Raw genomic sequence first — 25,840 nt, 5'->3', positions numbered from 1 at the left:
CCTGGTTCCAGCACTTTCTGCCTGAGTGATCAGGGTTAATGTCTGGGGAGCCAAGGGCCCTCAGTTATTTCCGTTGCAAAACACGGCTAATAAAAGAAGCTACCTATTAAGATTATGAGTACTAAAGAAGATAATATATGTAAAGTGATTCGTTATGTGTCTGGCACATAATAAGCACTCAGTCCTTGTTAACTGTTATACTTTTTATTATTTTCCACCGGGGCTGCTTTTCCACAAGGCGATGATTCTGAGAATTCCTCTGGTCTTTGGAGGGTGGAAGGGAGTCGCTGGATGGTCTGAACCATAATTTCCTCGCGAGGGGGCTCCTGAGGGAGAGCCAGGCACCTTGAGCCATGTTAAGTTCCCCATCTTTCTACCCCGTCAGCCCCTTCTCCCAGAGCTCTGCGTACTGCCCTTCTACCCTGGGGCTCGTCCGCCGCCCAGAGATCCGTGCCGAGGCACCGGCGATCCCTGTCTCTCCCTGCTCCGCAGAGACCACACTAACATAGTCCGTAGGAGCCCCCCAGGAAAGCCTGGAAGGGCACCTCCAGGAGACAGCCCTTACCGGCTCCCAGAGTCCGAACACCCTGCTGTCCAGCTGCCTTTTCGTGACGGAGCGTCCGCCCAGTCCCTGAGACCCACTGCGCTGCCCTTTCCTGGAGCCGTCGGGAGCCAGAGGCAGCTGGCGGGGATCGAGGATCCGGGATCCGGGATCCTGCTCAAGGATTCCCCAGCCCGACAGGGGAGGCAGCTCCTGCAGGAGCCTCGGGAGAGTTGGAGGAGCGGTGCGGGTGGGGTAGGGGCGGGCGGGGCCTCCGTAGCGGCGGGCGGGGCGTGGGTGGGTCTTCGGTCTCCGAGCCGCCCCCTCCCCCGGCTGGTCCGCAGCCCCGCCCCGGCCCCTCCCTCCGGCCTGTGCGGCGGGTCCGGCGGCGGCGCCGGCGCGGGGACAGGCGGAGGCGCGGGACGTGGGGCGGCGCCGCGGGCAGAGCCGGGCGGACGGACGCTGGCAGCAGCGGCAGCGCCGCGGGCCCCTCGGAGTGGCCGCAGTCCGGGTCTTGGCCCTCCCATCCTGCCTCGCCGCGGTGAGTGCGAAGGGCGGCCCCCAGGGGTGCGTTTGTATCCCTGTCTGCCCAGGTCCCGATCCGGGTACGATCGGCGGTGTGTCTGTCCGAGTGTCTGTGGGTGAGGGCATAGATGCTTTTCAAAAGCTGTGCCTGTCTCTGTCCACGTGAGGCGTGTCCCTGTCCGTGAGAGCAGTGGGGGGATTCTTCGGGCTGTGGCTGCTCACGTGAGGTCCATGTTTGAGGGGGGAGGCGCGGGTGGATGGGTGATGCTTCCTTGGAGGAGCGCGGGGTTTGGGAGCTTGTGTATGTTGGCGGAGGGTGTCGAACGCTGCGGCCGAGGATGGTGGGGGGTGGGGGAGCGGGTGGGGCTGCTGAGTGGGACTCTGGAATCTTGTGGCCCAGCTTGTCCGAGGGTTCCTTTCTCCCTGGTGCAGACACTTCCACCCCTTGCTACCCCCTCCCTTCTCAGGCACCTAGAGGCCCACCGGCGGGTATAGAGGACACCCTTTCCTCCTCTAGCACTGGCCTCTGGACAGGAAGCCGCATCCGGAGGCTGTTTCTTGTAGGAAAGGACCCTTCTGTTTCCCCTGCAGCCTGGGCCCCGCCTGGAGGACCCCAGGCTCCTCCCTGGTTCTGGCCTCCTCCCTTCTGGACTTGGCTTCAGATCATGGGCTGCAAACCTGCAGGGACAGATGGTTGCAGGTTGGAGGGGCAGGCTGCACCCCAGGGAGGTCAGTCCACTAAAGGCCAGCCCTGGGCTTGTTCCTGGTGTGGGGGTCTCCGATGTGGAAAGCAGAAACCCAGGACTGGCCCCTGTAGGAAGATGAGATCTGGGAGGTTGGAGCAGGTGCAGAGGTCTTTTTCACAGGTCTCTCCCTGCCTGTCTGTCCAGCTCATCAGTGCCCATTCATCCCCTAAGCAGGGTTCTGATTTGCTGCAGAATTGGAATCAGAGCTGCAGGCCTGACAGGTGCCCTGCTTCTCTTGGCTTGCATGCCTCCAGTGACAGAGCACTTACTACTTCTGTTATGGGAAAGCTTCTTTATGTTAAGTAGAGGTCTTTTTCCTTGGAACTTCGTTCACTTGTCTTGTTATTGCCTTTGATTTTGCCTCTCTGTCTGGTGAGAGGATACTGCAGTGATTTAAACATGGCTCTCTTATCACCAACATATACTGAGCACCCTCTGTGTGCCAGGTGCTGCCTCAGCCACTTAGGGGACAATGGCATTCTTGCTGAGAGAAGAGCTTGAGCAAAGGCCCATAGTTGATATAGTACAGCCTGTGTTCAGAAAAATGGAGCAAAACCATTTTGCTAGGCTAGGGTAGGGGGTGCCCAGAGGGAGTGTCCTGGGTGCCCTAAACTCAGCAAACATTTATTTTGGAAGGGAGGTGGGGACAACTACAACCACTCTCTAACACACCTAGCCTTCCTGTGGAAACCAGCAATCATACTCAAGGTAGTACAAGATTGGATTTAATCATGGGTACATATTACAGTCTGTAGGGACCTTTGGCTGGACAGAAAACCTTGGGAATCTCAGATTTGGGGAAGAAAAAGACACCCTCCCCCAATTTGCAAGTAAGGGGATGGAGTAGGAACTTGTCCAGAGTCTTACCTTGCATTGGTGAAATTAGTGAGAGTCAGGACTAGCTCCTGGATCTCCTGACTTTTAACCTAGACACATTTTAGGAGCAGAAGCAAGGATAATAGTCATACCTTATATCTGAAAGTTGAAAGAAGAGGAGGAATTGAAAAGACTCCCAGGATTCTGGCTGATGTGGCTAGGTGGATGGTGGTGGCTTTTATTGAGATGAGAGACGCAGCAAGATGAGTAGGTTAGGGGAAAGTGAATTCAGTTTTAGACTAGTCTCTAGCATCATCCCTGTACAGATGTCCAAGGTACAGCTGGATATACAGGTGTGGTGGGTTCAAGAAGTTTTCTGCACAGGAGATAAGGCTTTGGGAGTCATTAGCAAGTGGATGGTAACTGAAACCATGGGAGATGGTGAGATTTTCCAGACAGTATGAAAGTGAGGGGAGAAGAGGCCCTAGAACAAAGCCCTGAGGAGCTAGACATATAAGGAATGGACAGTGAAGGAGCAGCCAGAGAGGCAAGTGGAGAACTCTCATCGAGTGGGTTGTGATAGCATCAAGTACAACCTCTGCCCTTTTGAGTCTTGCTCTCTTGCCCAACTGTCCATGTTTCTTAATTTTTCATGCTTCTGTTCCATTACTCACTGTTTTCCCAGTGTACCTATCAAACTCCTATTTGTCCCCCAAGAGCCAGCTCATACATCCCTTCCTCTGCAAGTCTTTATTCTCCACCACCTTCAGAGTTGGGTACTTCCTCCTCTTTGCTGCCATAGCAGTTTGAATATGTCAATATCATGACACTTACCACGTGGTATTTGTGTATTTCCATGTCTGTTTCCCACACTAGTCTGAGAACTTGTGAAGGACAGGGAGTGTGTCTGTTTCAGCATTGTGTCTCCAGTAACCACTTTAAGGGCCTTGTCTGGAGTGCCCAGGAAGTTTGATTGTTTGATAGGTTGATCAGCTCATTGAATGGTTCATTCACCTACTTACTCAGTCTGGCAGTAGGGGGTGGGAGAGATGGTACTGCAAATTTCATCATTTTCCTTCCCTGCCAATGTTATTGCAAGGATTCCTTGGCTTTGAGGACTTTACCTCCTCCAAGGCTTCATCTGTTTCAGAGAAAACCCAAAGACTGTATCCTGCAGTCATTTGTCATTTTGCTGAAGCCTCAAATGATCAAATACACTTGGAGGCTAGTGACCAGGAGTGAGTCATTTTCAGAAGCAAGTGAGCCTAACTGGCCTCTTGCATCCACTTTTTAACAATGCCTCGGTCACCTACCTTCACTCACAGCTGTGTCAATCATGTATACTGGGACTCTCATGAGGTTGTACGAGGAAGTCATGGAGGAAATTAGATGCTGTTTGAGAATTTGGAGAAACTGAAAAGCCTTGAAACACATCCTTTGCAGATGTCAAAGATCAGGTGGAATCAGCACTGGCTGTCCTCATTTGCTCACAATCAACTTCCTCTTCAGCCACCTGGATCTGGCTTCCTTTCCTCCAGCCCTTAGAAACCACACTCCCTGAGGTTAATACCAGCTTCTTTTGGGCTTTAGATCATGGGAACTCTTCGCAGCATTTCGCAATGAAGATTGTGCTCTCACTCGTGAAGCTCTCTTCTCCCTTGGCTTTCATATCTCTTTCCTGATTCTCCTGCCTCTCTGGCCACACCTTTTCAATTTCTTTTCAGGCTTTGCTTTCTGGGCCTGTCCCTTAAATGTTGAGGTTCGTTGGGGCACAGTCACAGGCTCTCCTTTCTCATCTTATGCCCTCTCTGGGTGATGTCATCCACTTCCATGCCTTCAGGTACCATCTCTACACCAACTCCCAAATCCATATCTCCAGGCCAGACCTCTTTCCTAGGCTCCAGCTTATCTTTCCAACTGCCAGCTGGACCTCTCAAATGTCCCATAGGCACCTCAGATTCCTCTTACTAAACACTGAGCCTGTCACCCTCCCATCCAAACTGCTTGTCTTTCAGAGTTTTCAAGCCAGAAAACTAGGAATCATCTCTAATTCTTTCTTCTCCCTCTACTCTTCCTATCTAACCAACTGGTCACCAAGTTCTATTGATTCCTCCCTATAAAATCCACTTCTGCCAACCTCCCCTTTGCTACTCCCCTAATCAAGGCCACCATCACCTCTCCTCTACAATATCATGCCAGTCTCTTAACTTTCTACTCATGATACCCCTCACCTGTTTTCCACGGTGCAGTCAAAACTTTACTCTTTTTGCTCTCTCACTCTATACTTAAACCCTCTCCACCTCCCCACCCTGCTCCTTTGCTCTTTGGATAAAGCCTTAATCCCCTAGCAGGGAAGGGTAACGTCTCAACTCCTCAGTAAGGCCAACAAAGATTTGTATGATCTAGCTCCTGCCTACCACTGCATCTCATTTCTTAGTCCTCCCCTGTCACAGTGTTTGATTCAGTCTCCTGATGCAGAAGGCACCATTATCTCTGTAACTCTTACCCATCCTGGAGCTCTTGAATGGCCCTTTCTTCAGGAGAACTCTCTGGACCTCCAGCCTCCTGTACATCCTTCCCTCGCCCCAGATCTAGGTTAGGTGACTCTTAGCAATCTGTGCTTCCCTGTCATAGCCCTCACCATATTGCACTACATTAAGTGATTTATTAGATTGTGGAATCCATGAAGGCTGAGCTGCGAGTATGTATCTTTGTATCCCCAGGCCTAGCAGAGGTGTTGAATGAATGCTGAAAGAGGAAATGAAGTGCCTTTAGAACCTCAGTTAAAAGATGGGAAGGATAAGGGATGCAGAGATGGCAGTAGGCAGCCCGAGGAAGGAGGGTGAAATCTCAGCTCTGAGTTCAAGATCTTCCAAGTACCTGCTGTGATAAACAGTCTATTTAAACCATGGCCTGTAGGACCTTGGGGGCAGATCTCTAAGGAGCAGCGAGATGGGAGAGCTGGGAGTAAAACCCCAGGAGAGGAAGGGAATCTTGGTGATTTAGGCAGGGGTGTGACCTCAGCGGCTGTACGCCCAGCACGTCTGGGTGGGGAACTGAAGCAGGAAGGGGAAGGGAGGGAGCTGTCCGTGCTTGGATGTTGCCCAATCTCCGCCCCTGTGTGACAGGCTGGGAGAGCCCCTTGGGCTTGGAGAGAGAGGCGGAGCCTGACTTCCAGCTGCCCCAGAAGGGCCCAGCAGACCACTCCTACTCTTCCTCGCAGCCCTCCCCTTCGCCAGACAGAAGCTTCAGCTCGGCTCTGGCCTCGTGCTCCCTCTGCCAACCCTCAACCCTCCTGCTATGTTGTTGTCTTTGTATTAAGTCTCCAGATTCAGAACCCTGCACATCTGGAGAAAGAACCTCAGAATACCAGTGTCCACATTCAGGGAGGCCCTTCCTACCCTATCCATGCCCACCCTCACATAAACATAAGGCACATGCAGCTGAGCCCCTCTCCTGCCCCTCCGCAAACCTGGAGAGAGCTCTGCACTCTGGACTGGCCCCACTGCATTCATTCATTCATTCTTCATTCATGCATTGTTTTTAGAGAGGGCCATGGTGCATCGAGCTGGGCACAGATAGTGGTGACCTGCTCCTAGTCACTGCCTGTTTTGAAGTAGTCTGACTATCTTTCTGCTTCCCTTCATGGCCAGATGTCTCTCCTGAATTGTCTACAACTGCTGTGTTAATTTCTTCATTTCCATTCATCTTTCCATCACTCTGACCTGCCTTCTGCCCCTCCCATTCCACCACAGCCAAATCTGGTGGACACTCTCCAGTCTTCATCTTACTTCAACACTCCTTCTTTCTTGAATCCCCCTCCTCCCCTGACTTCCTTGATCCCACACACTCTTGGTCTTCCTCCCATCTCTCTGAGTTCTCCTTCACTCTTCACTCTCTATCCCTAGATGGTCCCATCCGTTATCATTGCCTTGTGTCATTAATATGCCAATGCTTCCAAGTCAAAAACTAGCCCAGACCTCTCCCTGGAGCTCCTATATTCTATTTCTTACTTGACATCTCTACCTGGGTATCACACAGGCACCTCTCAGATGTCTCATGGTTAAAATGGAATGGCCCAGATCAGCTCCTTAGCTTTCACTGTCTCTAGGCACAGCCCATCATCCTCAGGGGAGAAACCTGGGAGTCCTTATTGTCATTCCTTTCCCTTCCCACATCCAGTCCATCGTGGTGTCCTTTTGACTCAACCTCATGGTTATTTCTCAAATCAAACCACTTTTTTGCCTATAGCTCTGCTAATACCCAACATCAGCCTACCTGAAGAACTGGGGTAGCCTCCCAAGCGGTCTCCCTGCTTCCACCCTGGCTCCTCTTCAATCCTCATAGCTGCCAGTGTAGCTTTTTAATTTATTTTTATTTTTTGTAAATTGCATCATTTCCCTCCCAGTTTGGGATAGAACCCAGATTCTTAACATCAAGGTCCCTTGTGATCTCATTCCAGCCTACCTTCCCAAACTCACCTGCGGCCTTTTATTCCCTTTGCTCTGACCACATGAACCCTTTCAGGTTCTCAGTGAGTCTCTGCCTAAGGACTTTCCTTCATGCTGTTCCTTCAGCCTAGAACGATTTCTCTCCCTCACTCTCTGATGCCCACACCCTCATCCCTACTATTTTCCTTCTAGTCCTCAAAGCTCTACTTAAAAGTTACCTGCTTGGAAAGGCCTTCCCCAATCACCCAATCAAAAAAGCATTCTTTCTCATAGCATCCTTTTCTTCTATATAGCACTCCCCTCCCCCTATTTGTAATTATATATTTATTCATTTATTTACTTTTCACTACCTCCCCACCACAAGGGCAGTGACCATATCTGTTCTGTTTATCACTCTATCCCCAGCGCCTTACAAAGTAGGCACTTAATAAATATTTGTTGAATTACTGAATTAATTCAATAAATATAGACCAATCCTTATGTCAGGCTCTGTGCTAAGTGCTAGGAATAAAAAAGAAAGAAAATATAATGCCTCTCCTCAAGAACTCTGCATACTATGGAAAAAGCAGAGAAGTAACAAGAAAATTACAGTATAGTGTATAAGGGCCAGGATGGAGGAAAGACAGGGTGCAGAATGACATAAAGGTGGAGCACCTCACCCAGACTTCAGGAAATCAGGGAAGGCCTTCTGGAGGAAGTGACATTTACGTGCAGACCTGAAAGATAAGCAAGAGTTAGCCAGATGAAGTGGGGGTGAGAAGAGGATCTCAGGCAGAGGGAACAGAATGTGTGACTGCCCAGAAGCAAAAGAGATCAAGGAGTTTTCCAGGAACTGAAAAGAAAGAAACCAGTGTGACTACTCATAGAATCATGAGACGTGAGGTGGTAGAGGGAGGTATGGGCCAAAGCTAAGCTTTGTTGGTCAATTTAAGGAGTTTGGACTTTGTCCTCTGGACAATGGAGAACCACTGAAAGAATTTAAACAGGGAGTTAGTGACAAGATGGAATCTGTGTTTAGAAGCCTCATTCTGGCTGTGAGGGAGAGGGATGAGAAGGCATAGGCGAGGAGACAAGGACGCCAGTTAGGAGGCTATTGCTGTATCGCTGGAGAGAATTGGTGGCACCTGAATTGGGGGTGGTATCTGTGCAGTTGGAGAAACGGGGATAAGGTATTTGGGAGGCAGAATCCACGAGACCTGGATACTGATTGGATGTGGAAAAGAATGTGATCCTGGGCAGTTGTGCTGGGAGGTGGGTCAGAGCATAGATAGAAGGGCTGCAGGTGGTCAGAGGAGAGACACTCCATCAGGAAAGTCTCCTGGGGGAGGGTTTGGGGGAGGCAGAGGAGATGAAGGGTGGGTGTGTCAGTGAAGGGCATCCCCGTACCACACACTTGACATACACTATCGCAAATTCTCAAAACAACCATTTGAGGTAGGGATTATTATTTCCATAACTGCAAATTAGGAAACTGAGGCTCAGAGAGGGTGTATGAATTGTGCAAGGTCACAGAGCTGGTAAGAGGCTGAGCTGGGTTTGAAATCAATCTAACCTGACGCCTGTGCTTTTAACCAGAGCAGCAGGCTCGGAGGGTACTCAGTCCATGTTCTTCACCCTGCTCGGTCCCTGGCAGAGAAGAGATGGGGCTAGTGCTCTGCAGGGGTTTTGAGTGATGGGGATCAGGTGGAGAGAGGGATTGCTGGCTTCCCTGGTGCTGACCATCTTTCCGTACACAGGCTGGTGTGAGTGGCAGGAGCCATCCGTGGGCACCATGGCGAAGAGGGAGGACAGCCCTGGCCCAGAGGTCCAGCCAATGGACAAGCAGTTCCTGGTGTGCAGCATCTGCCTGGATCGGTACCGGTGCCCCAAGGTTCTGCCCTGCCTGCACACCTTCTGTGAGAGGTGAGGGTGTGTGTACCGGGGAGGGATGAGGACCTTGCAGGCCCCCCGGAGAAGGGAGTGGCATGTGTAAACCTGTAAGAGGTGAGGGAGATGTGTGCACACATGGAGGGGAGCAGATTAACCCCAGCCTACAGGAGGTAAGGGTTCGGTGCAAGAACCTGTGAGAGGACCAGAGGTTCCTAACACTGGGCTGTGGCCCCTGCCCAGAACAGGGCCTTCTCTGCCCCTGCGCAAACGCCAAGGCAGCCTTCGACAACACCAGAGAAATCAGGCAGAGCTGAGACTCTCAACCAGCTCTGGCCCCAGAACTTTCTGACCAGTGGGAAGATGTTCAAAGCTAGGTCTGTGCTCCCTGCCTGTCCTCACTGTTGTCCTGAGGCACTGAATGAAAGGCAACCCCTCCCAGCCTCTGGGCTTCTATCTATTATTCATTCACTTAACAAATATTTATTTATCGAGCAACTACTATGTGCCAGACCTGTCCCAGGCGCTGGGCAAGCAGTGATAAGCAAAAACAGATATGATCCTTGCTCTTAAGGAGCTTACAGTATAGTGAAGGAGAAAGATAGTAATCAAATCATCATACAGTCAGACTACAGATAAATGTAGTCCGTGCCACCTCAGTCAGACACCCTCCCGACGATGCCCTGCATCTTGCCATCACCCAGAATAATACCACTTCTTCTGTGGTTACAAACTCCAGGATCCCACTCTTGGCTTCCATTACCCCACTCTCACTGCACCAACTTTGACTGGATGTAGATGTCCAATGCCCTTGACTGCTCCCTCTTCTCCCAGCCTCCATCTCCTTCCTGCTCTCCCTTTCTTTCCTACCCATCCTGAATCCCATGGTGGACCATAGGCCTCTACAATTCCCACACACCTTTGTCCTTTTCTAAACCCATGTGGCAGAAGCTCAATCCTGGATCTGAGCCGTAATTGGATATCTCCATACCTTCTCCTATACCCAGATCACTGAGCACTCTTGGAGAAAATCAGTGCCTGAGAAATTATAACAATAGCTACCGTGTATTGATTGCTTACTATTTGCCAGGGACTGGCTAAGTGATTTACATGTATTGATTTACTTAATCCTCACAACAGATACTTTATTATCCCCATTTTAGAGAGGAGGAAACTAGGGTTCAGAGTCATTAAGTAATTAAGAGATATTTTCGAGGCTCCGCAGCAAGTAAATAGTCGAGGTCTGAATCCAGGTTTAACTGCAGAGCCTTCTCTCTTAATGCTACTCATTCATTTATCCCTTGGTCCCTGCTCTCAAAGACTTATGCTCTAGTGGGAGGTGACAGACAGTAGGCAAGCAAATAATCAAACAGGAGAGTCACAGCTTGGACTAAGTGTTTTCCAGAAAATAAACAGGGAGTAAGTGAGGGCGGTTGGGCTAGGGGCTAGTCTACGTAGAGTCATCAGGGAAGGCTTCCCCGAGGAGGTGACATTTGACCTGAGACCTGAGGATGAGAAGGAAACAGACATGTACAGATTGTTCCAGGCAACAGGATTATCTTTGCGCTGTTCCATGCAAAGGCCTTAAGAAAGGAGTAAGTGGGGCATGTTCAGAGACCAGGGGAGAAGCCAGCGTGACTGAGTGAGGAGGAAAGTGGGATGAAGTGAGGTCCGAAAGAGTCAGAACAGTTCACGGGGGAGCTTGGCAGTTTTAGGAAAGTTTTGGATTTTGTTCTATATGCAGTGGGAAACCACCGGAGGATTTTTTTTTTTTAGCAGGGAAATAATATGACATAAATTAGACTTTTTTTTTTTTTGGCCGCGCCGCATGGCTTATGGGATTTTAGTTCCCCATCCAGGGATCGAACCCGAGCCCTCGGCAGTGAGAGCACGGAGTCCTCACAACTGGACTGCCAGGGAATTCCATAAATTAGATTTTTTTTAAGCTCATTCTGGTTGCCGTTTGGAGAGTGGATTCTAGAGAAGCAAGAGTGGAAACAGGAAGCCAGTTAGGAAGCAGTCGTAAGCCAGGTATGTGCAACACGTAGGATGGAGATCTTGATGAGTTCAAAGGTATTCAGGGTAAACCCCAGATTCAGCAAAGCTGGGGAGAGAGTTACAGGGGAACTGAGTGGAATGGTTGAAATGCAGATTTCGTAGTTGATGCCGTGATGGGTGATGAGACATAGGTAGTGCCGGGAGCATGGGAGTGGACAGCTGAGGTGAACTGGAGGAAAAGATCACTGGGGGAGGGGGTGAGAGGAAGCTTAGGAACTAAGAAATCTTGACGGTGGGTGGGTCACCCTGTGGATGTCAGAGCCACCGAGAATGATGGCAGGAGTGTGTGTGTTGGGGTGGGAGGGAGGGTAACAGAAGAGAGTGAGCCAGAAGAAAGACTTCGGCCAATGGGGAAGCAAGCGTTGAGTCAGCGGAGACATCAAGGAGGGGTGTTGTAGACAGAAGGCCTGAGCTTCCAAGGAGCTGAAGACGAAGAATTTAGAAATGTTCCAGTTGGGGGCGGGGAGGACTCAACCCCACCTTCTGGTCCTGAGGAATGTGGAGTATGAGACAAAAACCACTCTCAACTCGAGAAGACTGAAGGGGAAACTAGGTCACAAATAAGTTAATATTTGTGAAGCACTTAGAATTGTGCCTGGCACATAGTGTTTGTTAAATAAATAAAAACTAATTAATTCAGATCAAGAAGTGTAGAGAACGTTAAGAGAAGAGATTGAGGATATGGGAAACTTTGCAACATGTAAATCTTCCCTCCACAAATTTGTGGTCTCCAAACACAGCTGCCGGCAGTCTGTTTCTAGTAAGATTCCTCTCCTCCTCCCTTCAGTGACTAATCCCAGCCTCCCTGTCCTCCTGGATTTCCACCACCACCCCACTCCTTCGCTTTCAGCAGCTGACCTTGCCCGAGGCAAGTTGGGCATCCTCTCTGTAATTTTGCCCCCTGTGCTCAAGTGCATCCACCTCATTTTCCCCTCCCTCCATCCAGAGGATGGGGTCTACTCCTCCTCTTCAAGCCAACCTAAGCCACTCTCCCATCCCCAGACCTCGTCCCATGTCTTCTAGTCTCTTCCCTCCCTCCTTCTCTACTGGCTCCTCAACTTACAAACATGCTCAAGCCTCCCATTACAAACAGATAAGAACACTCCTTTGTCCCTCTGTCCCTCCCAGCTGCCATCCAACCCATCAACCTCCTTTTTACTCAAACTTCCAACCTCCCATTCACTCTTCAACTGGCCAGAGTCAAGCCTTCCTTCCTCTACCCCTCCCTCCAACTCACTGTTTTCCTTACAGACAAAAGTACTCTTACAGTTGCCAAATTCCATGGGCATTTTCCAGTCCTTACCTTCCCTGACTCCTCAGCTGCTTTTGACACTGATGACTACTCATTCCCTGCTTCTGAAATTGCACTACTCACTTTGCTGCCCTGACACTCTCTCTCCTCCTACCTCTCTGCCCGTTCCTCTTTGCTCTCCTCTTTCAGTATCTGCTGGGTGCTCTGGCACTGTAATCTCCTTCTTGGTGATCATATCCTCTCCCATGGCTACAGAAGCCATCTAAATGTTGATGGCCTCCCTGTCTTTATCTCTAACCTGCCTTCTCGCCAGCTGTCTACTGATCCCCTCTGCCTGGATGTCCCACCATTACAGTAAACTCAACCAGGGCAAGGCTGAACTTCCCTGTAAACCAGTCCTCTTTCTGTGTTTCTCAGCGTGGTGAATGTCACCACCATCCAATCAGTCATCTAAGCTAGGAATCTGGGAGTCAGCTGAGACTCATCTCTCGCTCCCCATATCTAATCAGACAACACTACCCACTGGCTGCACTTCTTAAATACTTCTCAAATTTGTTCCACCTCAGTCTGCATTGCTGTTGCCTAAATCCAGGTCTTCCTCACCTCTTGCCTAGACTATTACAAGAGTACCTTGGTTAAGCACATGCTTTGCCTTGGGTCTGGCTCTTGTGCTTACTAGCTTTGTTACTTTGGACCACTTACCCTTTCTGAGTCCATTAACAAACACCAAGTGCAAAGCACAGCCTGGCACATTGTGCTCAATAAATGGTAGCTGGATGCTGAGGAGGATGCTCCGCCCCCTTGTCTGCTGCCTCATCATGTTCACACTCACGCTCCACACAGAGGCAGTGAAGAGGAACTTGGTAAAATGTAAACCTGGCTGTACCATGCTCCTGCAACTCCCTCGTGCTGTTGAGATAACTTCTAAGCTCTTTGATGTGACCCAGGAGCCCTCCATGAGCTGGCCCATGCCTCTCTCTCCAGACTTCCCTTACCATTCCTTGCCTTGGACGTTCTCTCCAGCCACCTTGAACTGCTTGTAATTCCCTACTCATACTATGCTGTTTCTGGCCACCTTCTGTATCTGGAACACCCTTCCTCCTCTCCCTGCACCTTTCTTGGTCAGACTAACAATTATTTGTCCATGAAGATTTTGCTTACGTCACCTTCTCTTCAGCCTTTTCTGGCTACCCTCTCTACCACCAGAGGCCCCTTCTGTGCATTTCCTTGTTACTGCATCTTCTGTGTTCCCTATATTAATGATAGGTAATACTAATAGCTATAATTAGTATTATAATAGTATTGTAATACTACAATATATCGTACTTTCTGTGAGTCAGGCATGTCAGCACTTTACATTTAATTCTCCACACCTTGTGAAGGCTGTACTGTCTCCATCTTACAAAGGAGGGATCCTTGGCTCATAAAAGTTAAGTAACTTGTTCGGGGTCATACAGTGTAAGAGTTGACTGACCTGGGAATTGAACCCAGGCAGCCTAGCTCCAGGACCCATGCCTTTAATCATCACACTGTTTACTTCTACAAACTCTAATTTTGTTACTTTTTTTCTCTACAAACGGGAAGTATTTTAGAGGTAGGCACTGTGCTTTATCTTTGTATCCCCAGAGCTTGGCATAAATTTGGCAAGAATAGGCAGCCAGTAAATGTTTAATGAGTTAATGGTGCGGGGGTAGGTAGTCACACATTTTCTGTGAGAAGGGTTTGTAAACACCTGTGAAAGGTGAACTTGTGTCTGTGCACACTGTGAGGAATGAGGGTAAGTCTGATCTTCTGAGAGATGTCAGGGATGTGTTGCCACTCAGTTGTGAGAGGTGAGGCCTTTTACCCCTGCTGTCAGGACAAGATGCGTGTGCCAGCCAGAGAGGTTTCAAAATGAATGTAACAGCACACCTGTGAGGAGAAGGATTGGCACCCATGGCAGGTGAGAGGAGGGGTGCACTGACACAGCCCCGCCCCTTCATCCCTTTGACTCCCCCTCCTCCCTGGCCAGATGCCTCCAGAACTACATCCCTGCCCAGAGCCTGACGCTGTCCTGTCCAGTGTGTCGGCAGACGTCCATCCTCCCTGAGCAGGGCGTCTCTGCGCTGCAGAACAACTTCTTCATCAGCAGCCTCATGGAGGCCATGCAGCAGGCACCTGATGGGGCCCACGACCCCGAGGACCCCCACCCCCTCAGCGCAGTGGCTGGCCGCCCCCTCTCCTGCCCCAACCATGAAGGCAAGGTGGGCCCAAGCAGGCCCAGTGAGGCCAGGACTTGGGGTGGAGGGGGAGGAGAGGTCGGGGGAGGGGCCGAGTGGCTGTGGGTGAGAGGGTATTCTAAGTGGTCCAGGTAGGGGGGGGTGCACCTGGAAGGTGAGAGGCAAGGAAGGCAGGTGGGGGGGGGGAGGGGACAGAGAAGTGTGGTGTGTAGTCGTTGCCTGATGGGAGTCCTTACGCCGCCAGACGATGGAGTTTTACTGTGAGGCCTGTGAGACGGCCATGTGCGGCGAGTGCCGCGCCGGCGAGCATCGGGAGCACGGCACCGTGCTGCTGCGCGACGTGGTGGAGCAGCACAAGGCCGCCCTGCAGCGCCAGCTCGAGGCGGTGCGCGGCCGGTAGGCGCCCGGCGGGAACCCGGGCTGGTGGGGCCATCTGGGACGGTGTTTCAGCAGGGGCAGAGGAGGGACCTTCCGCGGGGTGGAGATAAAATTCTTAGGGAGGGGAAATCCTGGAGGGCGGCAGTAGGGTCTCCAGGGACAAGGGACGGTTTGGTGAGGGCATCCTCAAGCAGCCCTGGTATGAGCTGTTTCCCCTCCCCAGACTACCACAGCTGTCCGCTGCCATCGCCTTAGTGGGGGGCATCAGCCAGCAGCTGCAGGAGCGCAAGGCAGAGGCCCTGGCCCAGATCAGCGCAGCCTTCGAGGACCTGGAGCAAGCGCTGCAGCAGCGCAAGCAGGCCCTGGTCAGCGACCTGGAGGCCATTTGTGGAGCCAAGCAGAAGGTGTGTCTGCTCACCCTTTCCCACCACCGTCCATCATGAGATGGCCTGTTGCCTCTACGCGTCCCCTGCTTCCCACACCCGCGCACCCCTTCCCCTAGTCTATACTTGCCCCCTTCTGGCGTGGCCAGTAGGTACTGCGGGCATCTGTGTCCCTCGTCCACACTCCCCCTCTTGTATTCCTTTCACGCCATAGCACAGGTTCATCAGGAATCACAGAGACGCCCCCCTCACCTTCCCCTCCACGAGCCTGCTTACCCAACCCTCCCCTAACCCCTCCTCAGGTGTTGCAGACCCAGTTAGACACACTGCGCCAGGGGCAGGAGCACATCGGCAGCAGCTGCAGCTTCGCTGAGCAGGCACTGCGCCTGGGCTCGGCCCCGGAGGTGTTGCTCGTGCGCAAGCACATGCGAGAGCGGCTGGCGGCGTTGGCGGCACAGGCCTTCCCGGAGCGGCCGCACGAGAACGCGCAGCTGGAACTGGTCCTCGAGGTGGACGGGCTGCGGCGATCGGTGCTCAATCTGGGTGCGCTGCTCACTACGAGCGCCACTGCACACGAGACGGTGGCCACTGGCGAGGGCCTGCGCCAGGCGCTGGTGGGGCAGCCCGCCTCTCTCACTGTCACTACCAAAGACAAGGATGGGCGGCTGGTGCGCACAGGCAGCGCCGAGCTGCACGCGGAGATCACGGGCCCCGACGGCACACGCCTGCCGGTGCCCGTGGTGGACCACAAGAACGGCACGTACGAGCTGGTGTACACGGCGCGCACCGAAGGCGAGCTGCTCCTCTCGGTGCTGCTCTACGGACAGCCGGTGCGCGGCAGCCCCTTCCGCGTGCGGGCCCTGCGTCCTGGGGACCTGCCACCTTCCCCGGACGACGTCAAGCGCCGCGTCAAGTCCCCTGGCGGCCCGGGCAGCCACGTGCGCCAGAAGGCAGTGCGTCGGCCCAGCTCCATGTACAGCACCGGCGGCAAACGGAAGGACAACCCCATTGAGGACGAGCTCGTCTTCCGCGTTGGTACAGAGGGCCGAGGGCGGAGCCAGAGGGGGGATGGGGCGGGGCCAGAGACTCAAAATGACCTCTGTGAATTTTTTGCTTCCATCCCGTTTCTTCCCCACAGGCAGTCGTGGAAGGGAGAAGGGTGAATTCACCAATTTACAGGGTGTGTCCGCAGCCAGCAGCGGCCGCATAGTGGTAGCAGACAGCAACAACCAATGTATCCAGGTAAGCTCTCCCCTAACACCAAAATAGAAGTTCTCAAGCTACAGTCTACTAAAACAACAACAAAACAAAAACAAAACAAACGAAGAAACAAAAACCCAGCAAAGTATACAGGTCGCCTCCTGAAGGGTGAAACCCTACAGATAGTACCTTTACTTAAAGAGCAATGAATCATAGCACCACCCCTCACCCACTCACTCGCCATCCGTTCCACAAGGGCCACAGCCGTAACCAGCACCTTCACAGTTAGGCACCAGGGTTTACTGTGCTGGCAGCCTCTACCTCCCAGGCTGCGGCTCAGGCCAGACCAGCTCCTGGACCCCAAAGATCTGGCTCATTGTTCCCTCCCCTCTGCCTCCACCTGGCTGGCTTACTTTCTGCCCACCACAGTGGTCAGGATGCAGTCTCTGCACCTCCCCCACTATCTTCCAACATGCCTGCGTGGATCCAGAATGTGTGTCGTCCGTGCCCGTCTCTGCAAACGTCCAGTTGACTAGACAAACGGGGATAACTTGTGAAAAGGGGCGCCTTCCAGTGGCTAGACTATAGTGCATCCTCATAGGTGGTCCTGCCTCTGGCCCTCCCAGTGCCTCACACACCTGAGTAAAGCATCTGCCACTTGAATGGACGTAGCCTCTGCTGCACTCTGAGCTCCATAAAGCCAGAAAATGTGGTTTTCTCTTTTCCTTGTAGTGAGCCTACGAACAGGCAGAGCCTAGTGACGGGCACCAGTGTGGTAGGCGCAGCAGAGCAGTTCAAAGCTCAGGCTCTGAAACCAGACACCTGGGCTTGAATCCTAGCTCTGCCACTTACTGACATGTCATGTGACCTCCCTGAGCTTAGGTTAACTCATGTGTAAAATTAGGAAAAGAATACCTCAGAGGGTTGCTGGGAGCATTGAATGACATCATGTACTGTGCCTGACACCAAGTGAACCTTCTAACTGTTAGCTGTTGTTGAAAATACCATTGTCCAGGTGGGGACAAAAGCCAGGAGGTGGGAAGATGCTATAGGGCGTTGTTCAGGGAACTGGAAGGATCCCAGAGCGGCTGGAGGGAGATTACTCTTAGGAGTGGAGTAGCTGAGGGCACGCTGTAAATGGTTTTGGAGAGGAAGCTGTGGAATTTTGATTTTATGCTGTACAGGATTGTTTCTAACTACTGTAAACTTTCAGTTCTTGGAAACATTTTGTCAGGTAGTAAAACTTTTCCCTGAAGATCCTTACTTCACATCTGTACGTTTAAACTTCTTCCTGACCCTCTGCCTGAGTACCCCTGTCACAGGTGCAGCTCTGCCAAAGGTCTGTCACCTCAGTGTCTGCTCTCCTGGCCCTTGCTTTCCACCTAGCCGACTGAAGGAGCCAGGAACTCTTCGATGACTATATTCCCAAGCCTGTCTAGCCCGCCTTTATTCCCACCTTGTTCCTAAGAGCAGAGGAAGGAGAGGCTTAGGTCAGCGCAGGGAGGCGTTTGGGTCCAGGCTGGATAGTGAGGAGTGGAGGGGTTTGGATGGGTAGGGGTGGTGCCGAGGCCCTACTCCATCACACCCTCCACCCTCCAACTCCATTCCTCCTTCTTATGCCAAGGATGCTTTTTGGCACAAATGTTGAGGTTTGGGAAACTTCCCCTGGGGCGCACACACACAGGTACTCACATCCCCGGAAAGATGTGCCACTTTGTCTCCCTGACAAGGGGCTGTGTTTGTCTGTTGTTTCAGGGTGGGGACTTAAGAGGGAGGGCCTAGTGCAGCCCCTCCCCCCTCCAGACACTCCCTTCTACTACAGCCATCCTCCTTGCCCCTGCTGCCACCCGCGCAGCAACCTCATAGCTGCTAGGAGCCTGGCTCTCGGTTCCAAAGCTGAGGCTCTCTCACTCTGGGGTCCTCAGGTGTGCTGTGGGCCAGGCTGCCAGATGCACTGTGACCCCCCCCCCTCGGTTCGTGAGGATTGGGGTTCTCGTGAACTTCTCCTTTGGACCCGGCTATGGTGGCAGCTGAGGCAGATCCTCTCCTTGTGCTGAATCAGCATCAGCTGACAGAAGAGAAGAAACATTTTGTGATTCTGAATGAAGAATTTGATTTGGATATATTACATCCTTGTGTGATTGTCTGAGTCCAGAAATTTTATCAGCTCTTCTGTGAAAACTTCCTCATTTCCTTCAGGCAGAATGCTAATCACACTCTCCTCCAAGCTCCCTCAGCCTTTTGCCATATAGCACTTTTCATTCTCTACCAGAATCCCTGGTTGGTTTGTTTTATTTTGTTTTGGTCTCTCCTCCAAGTAGACTCAGATCCTGAAGTTGCTTACTGCTACCATGGCAAACGAGAGAGATGTTAAGGATCAAATTAGGGCACTGGCAGATTCTAGAGATAAGGAAGCAACTATGGCAGGTTTTGATGAGCCATCAGATGTCCAAGGAGAGGGAGGGATCAAGAATTGCAGGGTTTGGTGACCTGAGTAGGCGGTGTTGCCATTTGGGAGCGGGCCTGGGAATAAGTTGATGAATTCACTTTTGCGTGCGGTGAGTTTGAGATCGCTGTGCGGCATCCAAGGGGAGGCGTCCGATTCCGGTCTGGGAGTGAGCTGACGGATTCATTCATTTGTTGAATGTCTGCTGTGTGCCAGTTGCTATTCCAGTGCTGCAGATGCAGCAGCAAACAAAACAGACACAGTCCCTGCCCCACCTGGGACTTACATCCTTAGATGGGGGGCAAGGATATTTAGCAGTTATTTAGTGACGGGAGTGACAGTTGTTATGAAAAGAGCTAAAAAGCATATATCACGGAGACTTAACTTTATGTGTGTATATTGATTTAGGAGATGGAGTTGATCATTAAAACCTTCTCTGAAGAAGTGACCTGGAAATTCTGAGAACTGGAGGTTGAGTAGGAGTTGGCCAGGTGTAATGGGTGGGATAGGTTAGGATAGGATGGGAAGAGGAAGACCCCCTAAAGCCTCAGTGTTGAGCTAGAAACTAAGCTGCTCGGAGTGGAGGAGGCAGACACATTGCCTCACTACCCAGCTGGTGGTACAGCACCTCTTCAGCCTGTGGTGCCTACCTTCTCGTGCTGGCAAGTGCTGTCCAACCACAGGGGACCAGGGCAGAAGCCAGGAGCTGTTCTGATCAGCCAGGGGATGGCATGATGGGAGGTCCACATCAGGAGGAAGTGATGTCCATTGGTGAGACCAGTTCAAACAGCCCTGCGGGCCTAAGAAATAGGGATGGTGCAGGGGCAGGGGGCTCAGTCCACGCAGGAGGGAGAACATCTGGATCAAAGAACAAGGCCAAGGCCCATAACTTGAGTTCTCCAAGGCTGCCTCTGGCTCTGATTTATCTTGTGTCCCTAGAGTTATAACAAAGCAATGTGTGAGCCTTATGCAGTGAGTGATGTTGTGGCTGTGAAGGAGGAGCAAGAAGGCTTAGCTATAGAGGAGAGGAGCATTAAAATCGTAGGTGCTTTTAGGATGGTGAGACCTGAGCATGTTGCTAAGGTGGAAGAAGTAGAAGAGGGTGAGAGGTTGAAAGGTTTCCTCTGTCCAGATTACCTTATCAGCCTCATAGCCTGGATGGGCTAATCCTTGTCCATTCCCCCACCCTTACCTACCCCTTTCTTGTCTGCTGCTAAGTCCTGTGGAGTCTTCCTCCTGTGTGTCTCTTGATCCATCTACTTCCCTCCAGCAAGTGCCCTGGTCCAAGCCATCATCAGTTCTCACCTGGACCACTGCAGCACCTCTGACTGGCCGGCCAGGTCCCAGTCTCGACTCCTCCCTGCAGCCAGAGTGCTCTTTCTGAAAAAGCTCCCATGTGCTTTTTCCAACACCGCCAAGCAGTTCTCCAGTTCTCAGTGGACACCGACCAGGGATCCTATAAATTTAACTCAATTCCAACATGATCTACCTGGAGATGGCATCACATCCCACAGGTTGAGGGCTCAGTCCCATAAGACTGCCCCTACTTCAGATGCTAATCGAAAGTTCAGTTTGTCACCTGTAGTCTGACCAACCAGCTATAAATTGGAAGTTCCCACAACCCACTCCTTGTGTTCAATTAATTAGCTAGAGCAGCTCACAGAACTCAGACAAACATTTAATTACGTTTATCAGTTTACTATAACAGATATTATAAAAGATACAGATGAACAGCCAGGTAAGAGATACATAGGGTGAGGTCTGGAAGAGTCCCTAGTATAAGGAGCTTTGGTCCCTGTGGAACTGGGGTACACACCCTCCTGGCATCAACCCGGAAGCTCATCAAATCTTGTTGTTCAAGAATTTTTATAAAACTTAATCTGTGCTCCCCACCCCTTCTCCTTCCCAGAGGTTGGTGGGTAGAGCTGAAAGTTCCGACCCTTTAGTCAGATGGTCTTTCTGGTGACCAGCCCCATCCTGAAGCCATCTAGGGGCCCCGCCCTAAGTCACCTCATTAGCATAAACTCAAAAGGGACTCCTTATGAATGACAAAAGACACTCTTATTGATCAGGAAATTCTAAGGGTTTGAGGAGCTCTGTGCCAGGCACTGGGGACAAAGGCCAAATATATTTCTTTTTTTTTTTTCCCAAATTTATTTATTTGTTTATTTTTGGCTGCCTTTGGTCTTCGTTGCTGTGCGCGGGCTTTCTCTAGTTTCGGCGAGCGGGGGCTACTCTTCGTTGCGGGGCGCGGGCTTCTCATTGCGGTGGTTTCTTTTGTTGCGGAGCACGGGCTCTAGGCGCGTGGGCTTCAGTAGTTGTGGCACTCGGGCTCAGTAGTTGTGACTCGCGGGCTCTAGAGCGCAGGCTCAGTAGTTGTGACACACGGGCTTAGTTGCTCCGCGGCAGGTGGGATCTTACCGGACCAGGGCTTGAACCCGTGTCCCCTGTGTTGGTAGGCATATTCTCAACCACTGTGCCACCAGGGAAGTCCCTCAAATATATTTCCTATTATACTACAAAGTCAAATCTCATCTTGTCACTTTCCTGCCCAGAAATTTTCAGTGAATTCTCATCATGCCCAGAATAAAACCTTACTCCTTCTGTTCTTTACGGGAGTGCCCACTGCACTCCACCCACACTAGGCAAGTAGTGCCCATACTGAATTCAAGCAGTGCCCCTATTGGACCCTGTGCCTTCTACATACTGCTGGCTCTGCTTAAACACCTTTCTTCCTCCTTCTTTACTCGCCAACTTTGGCTCATCTCTTGGCATCCTTATTAGGCTATTAGCTCAGATTGCCCCTGCTCTGGGACCACCTCTCACCCCTTTCACGTTCTTACAGTCCCATTCACACCTCTGCTGCATGTCCCCTAAGGTCTGCGCTGGCAACGTCTGATTCTACCCACAGCAGGGTATCAGGAAGTGCTTGTTGAGTGATGAATGAATGGGGGTGGGTCTCCTCCCTCAGGATCCTGCTCCCTTCCCTCTGTGCCCACAGTCTCTCCCCTCCTGCCCACTCCCTCCCTTGCTCCTCTGCTCCAGGTTTTCTCCAATGAAGGCCAGTTCAAGTTCCGCTTTGGGGTCCGAGGACGCTCGCCTGGGCAGCTGCAGCGTCCCACAGGTGTGGCCGTGGACACCAATGGAGACATTATCGTGGCAGACTATGACAACCGTTGGGTCAGCATCTTCTCCCCTGAGGGCAAGTTCAAGGTGAGAGGCCTGCTGTCACTCTACTCTGCACCCTTGGTGGCCAGCTGAGATGACCATTCTAGTGCCTCCTGGTGGTCAGGGCCTGGACTGCTCGATCCATCCTCAGCCTAAGGTTCTGCTTTGGTGCCAGGCTGGGACTACTCTCCCCACCGGGCAGGATAAAGCCCCTAACGGATATCCCCTTCCTCCAGACCAAGATTGGAGCTGGCCGCCTCATGGGCCCCAAGGGAGTGGCTGTAGACCGGAATGGGCATATCATTGTGGTCGACAACAAGTCCTGCTGCGTCTTTACCTTCCAGCCCAATGGCAAGCTGGTTGGCCGTTTTGGGGGCCGTGGGGCCACTGACCGCCACTTTGCAGGTATTGGGAAAGAATTTAGAGACCTAGTCTCCGATACCCCAGTCCCAGAGAACTCCCCTGGATGTCCCAGCTCTACAGACCCCTTCCTCCTATATTTTGGCCCTAGGGGACCCCGTCCCTTCACTATGCCCTGGCACCATCATCCCAGAGACCCCACCCCTCTCCTCACACCGCAGCTTTGTCATCCCAGATGTTCTTCCCCATCCCACTCAGTATCCTGGCTTACTGCCAGAGAGCCCACTTTGTATTTTCAGGGCCCCATTTTGTGGCTGTGAACAACAAGAATGAGATTGTAGTGACGGATTTCCATAACCATTCCGTGAAGGTCAGTGTCCTCCCTCCCTCCATGACCACTGTTCCAACATCCTTTCCTCTCGCACAAGACTCCTCTCTCCCTCACCTCCCTTTTTTCCCCCTTGAGATCATTCATTTGAACAATTAACATTTATGGCGTGGCTGCGTTGTCCCAGGCACTATGCTAGAAGCTGGGAATACAGTGATGAATACAGCAAATACATTCCCTATCTTATTGGTTATGGTCTAGTGGGGAAGAGAAGAAGGTGCCAGGATATTACAGTGTGATGTGATACATTCTGTGGTAGGAGAGGCAGGGAAACTGGGTGAGGGTGTAGCAGGAGCATTTGATTCAGGTGAGACTAAGCACAAGTGGGAATTCACCAGAAGGTAGGGGGACAGGAGAAGCCAAGGAGGTGGGAACTCATACCATGTAGTCAAGAAACTACAAGTAGTTCAGATGAGGTTTGAAGAGGGCAGTGGTGCCAGGTGAGAATGAGGCTTGCTCATTCCCTTAAGGGGCTTGCTCTCTTCCTAAGAGCTATGGGGAGTCACTGAATGATTGCAGGCAGGAGGGTGATGCAGTCCTGTGTGTCTTAGAAAGATCGCTCTGGCTGGGGCGAGACTAGAGGCAGGAAGATCAGTCTTTTACAATAATCTAGCTGAGGACCATTGCAGTGGCAATATATGCATAGGGTACAGATTTGCGATACAATCAGCGGGTTGTGGTAATTCATTGGCCGTCAAACAGAGGAGAAGGTGGAGTCGAGAATGACTTATGGCTACCTGGGTGTTGCCAGTCACTGGGAAGGAGAAAGAAGAACTACTTTCCCAGGGAAGATAAGCTGCCCAAGGGACATCAGCTGGAGGTGTCCAGTAGGCAGTGGCATGCATGGACGTGAAGCCTGGGAAGAAGAACTGGTTTATAGCTGCAGATCTGGGGGTCCTCAGCCCTGGGGCTTCACCCCATCCTCCTCCAAGGCCCCGCCTTCTGCCTGAGGCCGGGTCCCCAGTCCCCAGCCCTTTCCCCTGCCAGGTGTACAGTGCCGACGGAGAGTTCCTCTTCAAGTTCGGCTCCCACGGCGAGGGCAATGGGCAGTTCAATGCCCCCACGGGAGTAGCTGTGGACTCCAATGGAAACATCATCGTGGCTGACTGGGGCAACAGCCGCATCCAGGTGAGGAAGGAAGGCCCAGGGATGGCACCAGGGTGAGGTTTCCCGCTGGGCCCCATGCACCCCCTTCCCAAATGCCACTCATCTGCCTGATCTCACGGCTCCCTCCAATCTCCACTTGTTCCTCAGGTGTTCGACAGCTCTGGCTCCTTCCTGTCCTATATCAACACATCTGCAGAGCCGCTGTATGGCCCGCAGGGCCTGGCACTGACCTCGGATGGCCACGTGGTGGTGGCCGACGCGGGCAACCACTGCTTTAAGGCCTATCGCTACCTCCAGTAGCTGCACAGGGCCTGCCTGGCTCTTGGAGGGACGGACATAGGGGTGATTGGACAAGATGGTCTGGCCAGGAGGTGGGCCAGACCTGGCAGCACTGAATGTGGGCTGCGGGCGTGGGTGCGCCCGGTGCCCTCCCTCTCCCCACTCCCAGCCCCACGGTTGCACTTTATTTATTCGGTTCTTGCTTTGGTGACTGGGTGGGCCTGGACCATGGTCCCAAGGATGTGTGCAGAGCTTCACCTTCCCCTCCCCTCCTTACACACCACCCCATCCCCTCAGTCTGCTCCCCACCACCCCCAGCCTGGGGCCAGAACAGCCTCTTACTCCAGGGCAGAAGTCCCTCTGGTTGTCTCCCTACCAGCCCATACACACTGACAGAGACAGCAATACCCACCCCTCATATTAAATAAATGTGTTCACCACGATGGTTTTGTTGCTTTATTGTGGGCCGGGGCTGGGAGGGGAGGGGAGGGTGCAACTACCTCTTGACGAAAAGGTGGGCAAGCAGCTGGGTAGGGGACCCAGATTCCCAAATGTGCCCTGATGTTTTGAAGCTTCAGGAAAAGAGAGCAGAGAGGGGGAACGCCTGGGGCTCAGCCACCTCTAAATGCCTGTCCCCAGACCCACGTCTCCTGCAGAAATAGTAAGTCCTTTGGCTATCTGCTCTGGGGCTGAGAAATGACCCTGGCCTAGAACACAGCCAGCAGCTGTAGGGAGAACAGTTGCAGGGATGACAGCAATCCTTGAAACGCAGGCCTGGGTTAGGGACCTGGGGCGAGCCCAGGTGGAAGCTGGCTGTGGGAGACTCCGTGGCCAATTGTAGAACTCAGTCCTGAAGGCTTGGAGCTCTGCTTCATCCTCCTGCTCTTCATGCCAAGACTGCTGCCCTTTCCCCACAGTGGAACAAGGGTCCTAGCATCCCCTCCTGAGCTCTGTTCTGCCAGAGTTTGGCTTCCAGTTCCAGAGATAATTAGCACTAGCTCTCAGTGATTTGGGAGGCAGGGACTGTGGCTTCTCCCTCTCTACAGAAGGCTGAAGCTGCTCTTCATTGCTGAGTAAGAGCAGAGCCCAGTCTTGAATCTGTAGGTGTCATACTCCTAACTGGTAACTTATAGCACCTTACCCATTCTTACGCCCCTTGCACCTAGCATGGTGACTGGCAGAGAAGGCACTCAAGAATATTTGGGGAGTGATGGATCTGGGAAGGTTGGTTATAAGAGGCCATGGGGAAGCTCAAGACTTTGTCCTGGTGTAGCATGATTCCCAGGGCTAGGGTGGGAGGGCCTGTCCATGGACCTGTGGAAGACCATAGGGGCTTTGCAGAGATCAAAGGGACACCGTGTGGACCACATGGTGTGCTCACCTTCCTGGTGCTTTTTGGCCCCACTGCTTGGGACCTGGTAAGCAGGTGGAGGGACAGATGAACTCCCTGAAGGCTCTAGGGCAAGTGTTAACAGGCCCTGGCCCCAATTAGGAGTAGGATTGCCTGAGCCCATGCCCTGGCCAGCAGAGATGGTGTGCTCAGTCATCAGTCACTCAGCACCAGCCTAAGCCATGCAGAAGGCATCTCAAGCCAGGGCGGGGGGGTGGTGTGTGGGGGGCAGTCACTCACTTTTTCCTAGATCTGATCACAGTGGGC

The 25,840-nt window shown here is 52.2% G+C and overlaps 1 protein-coding gene across 1 annotated transcript; it reads left to right on the top strand.

The window, feature by feature from the left end:
- The first annotated feature begins 945 nt into the window (after nucleotides 1-945).
- TRIM3 (tripartite motif containing 3) lies at nucleotides 946-24,626 on the top strand. The gene is made up of 12 exons (XM_061201374.1): nucleotides 946-1,082; nucleotides 8,816-8,981; nucleotides 14,267-14,498; nucleotides 14,719-14,870; nucleotides 15,076-15,256; nucleotides 15,538-16,270; nucleotides 16,374-16,477; nucleotides 21,927-22,094; nucleotides 22,286-22,454; nucleotides 22,709-22,779; nucleotides 23,785-23,925; nucleotides 24,052-24,626. Exons 2-12 carry the CDS (start codon nucleotides 8,851-8,853, stop codon nucleotides 24,202-24,204), a joined length of 2,235 nt encoding a protein of 744 aa, XP_061057357.1. The 5' UTR covers nucleotides 946-1,082; nucleotides 8,816-8,850; the 3' UTR covers nucleotides 24,205-24,626.
- The last annotated feature ends 1,214 nt before the right edge of the window (nucleotides 24,627-25,840 follow it).

The sequence above is a fragment of the Eubalaena glacialis genome, chromosome 10 (assembly GCF_028564815.1).
Source record: "Eubalaena glacialis isolate mEubGla1 chromosome 10, mEubGla1.1.hap2.+ XY, whole genome shotgun sequence".
Taxonomy (NCBI): Eukaryota; Metazoa; Chordata; class Mammalia; order Artiodactyla; family Balaenidae; genus Eubalaena; species Eubalaena glacialis.
The sequence above is the reverse complement of the archived record's forward strand: the minus strand, read 5'-3'. Positions and strand labels throughout refer to the sequence as shown.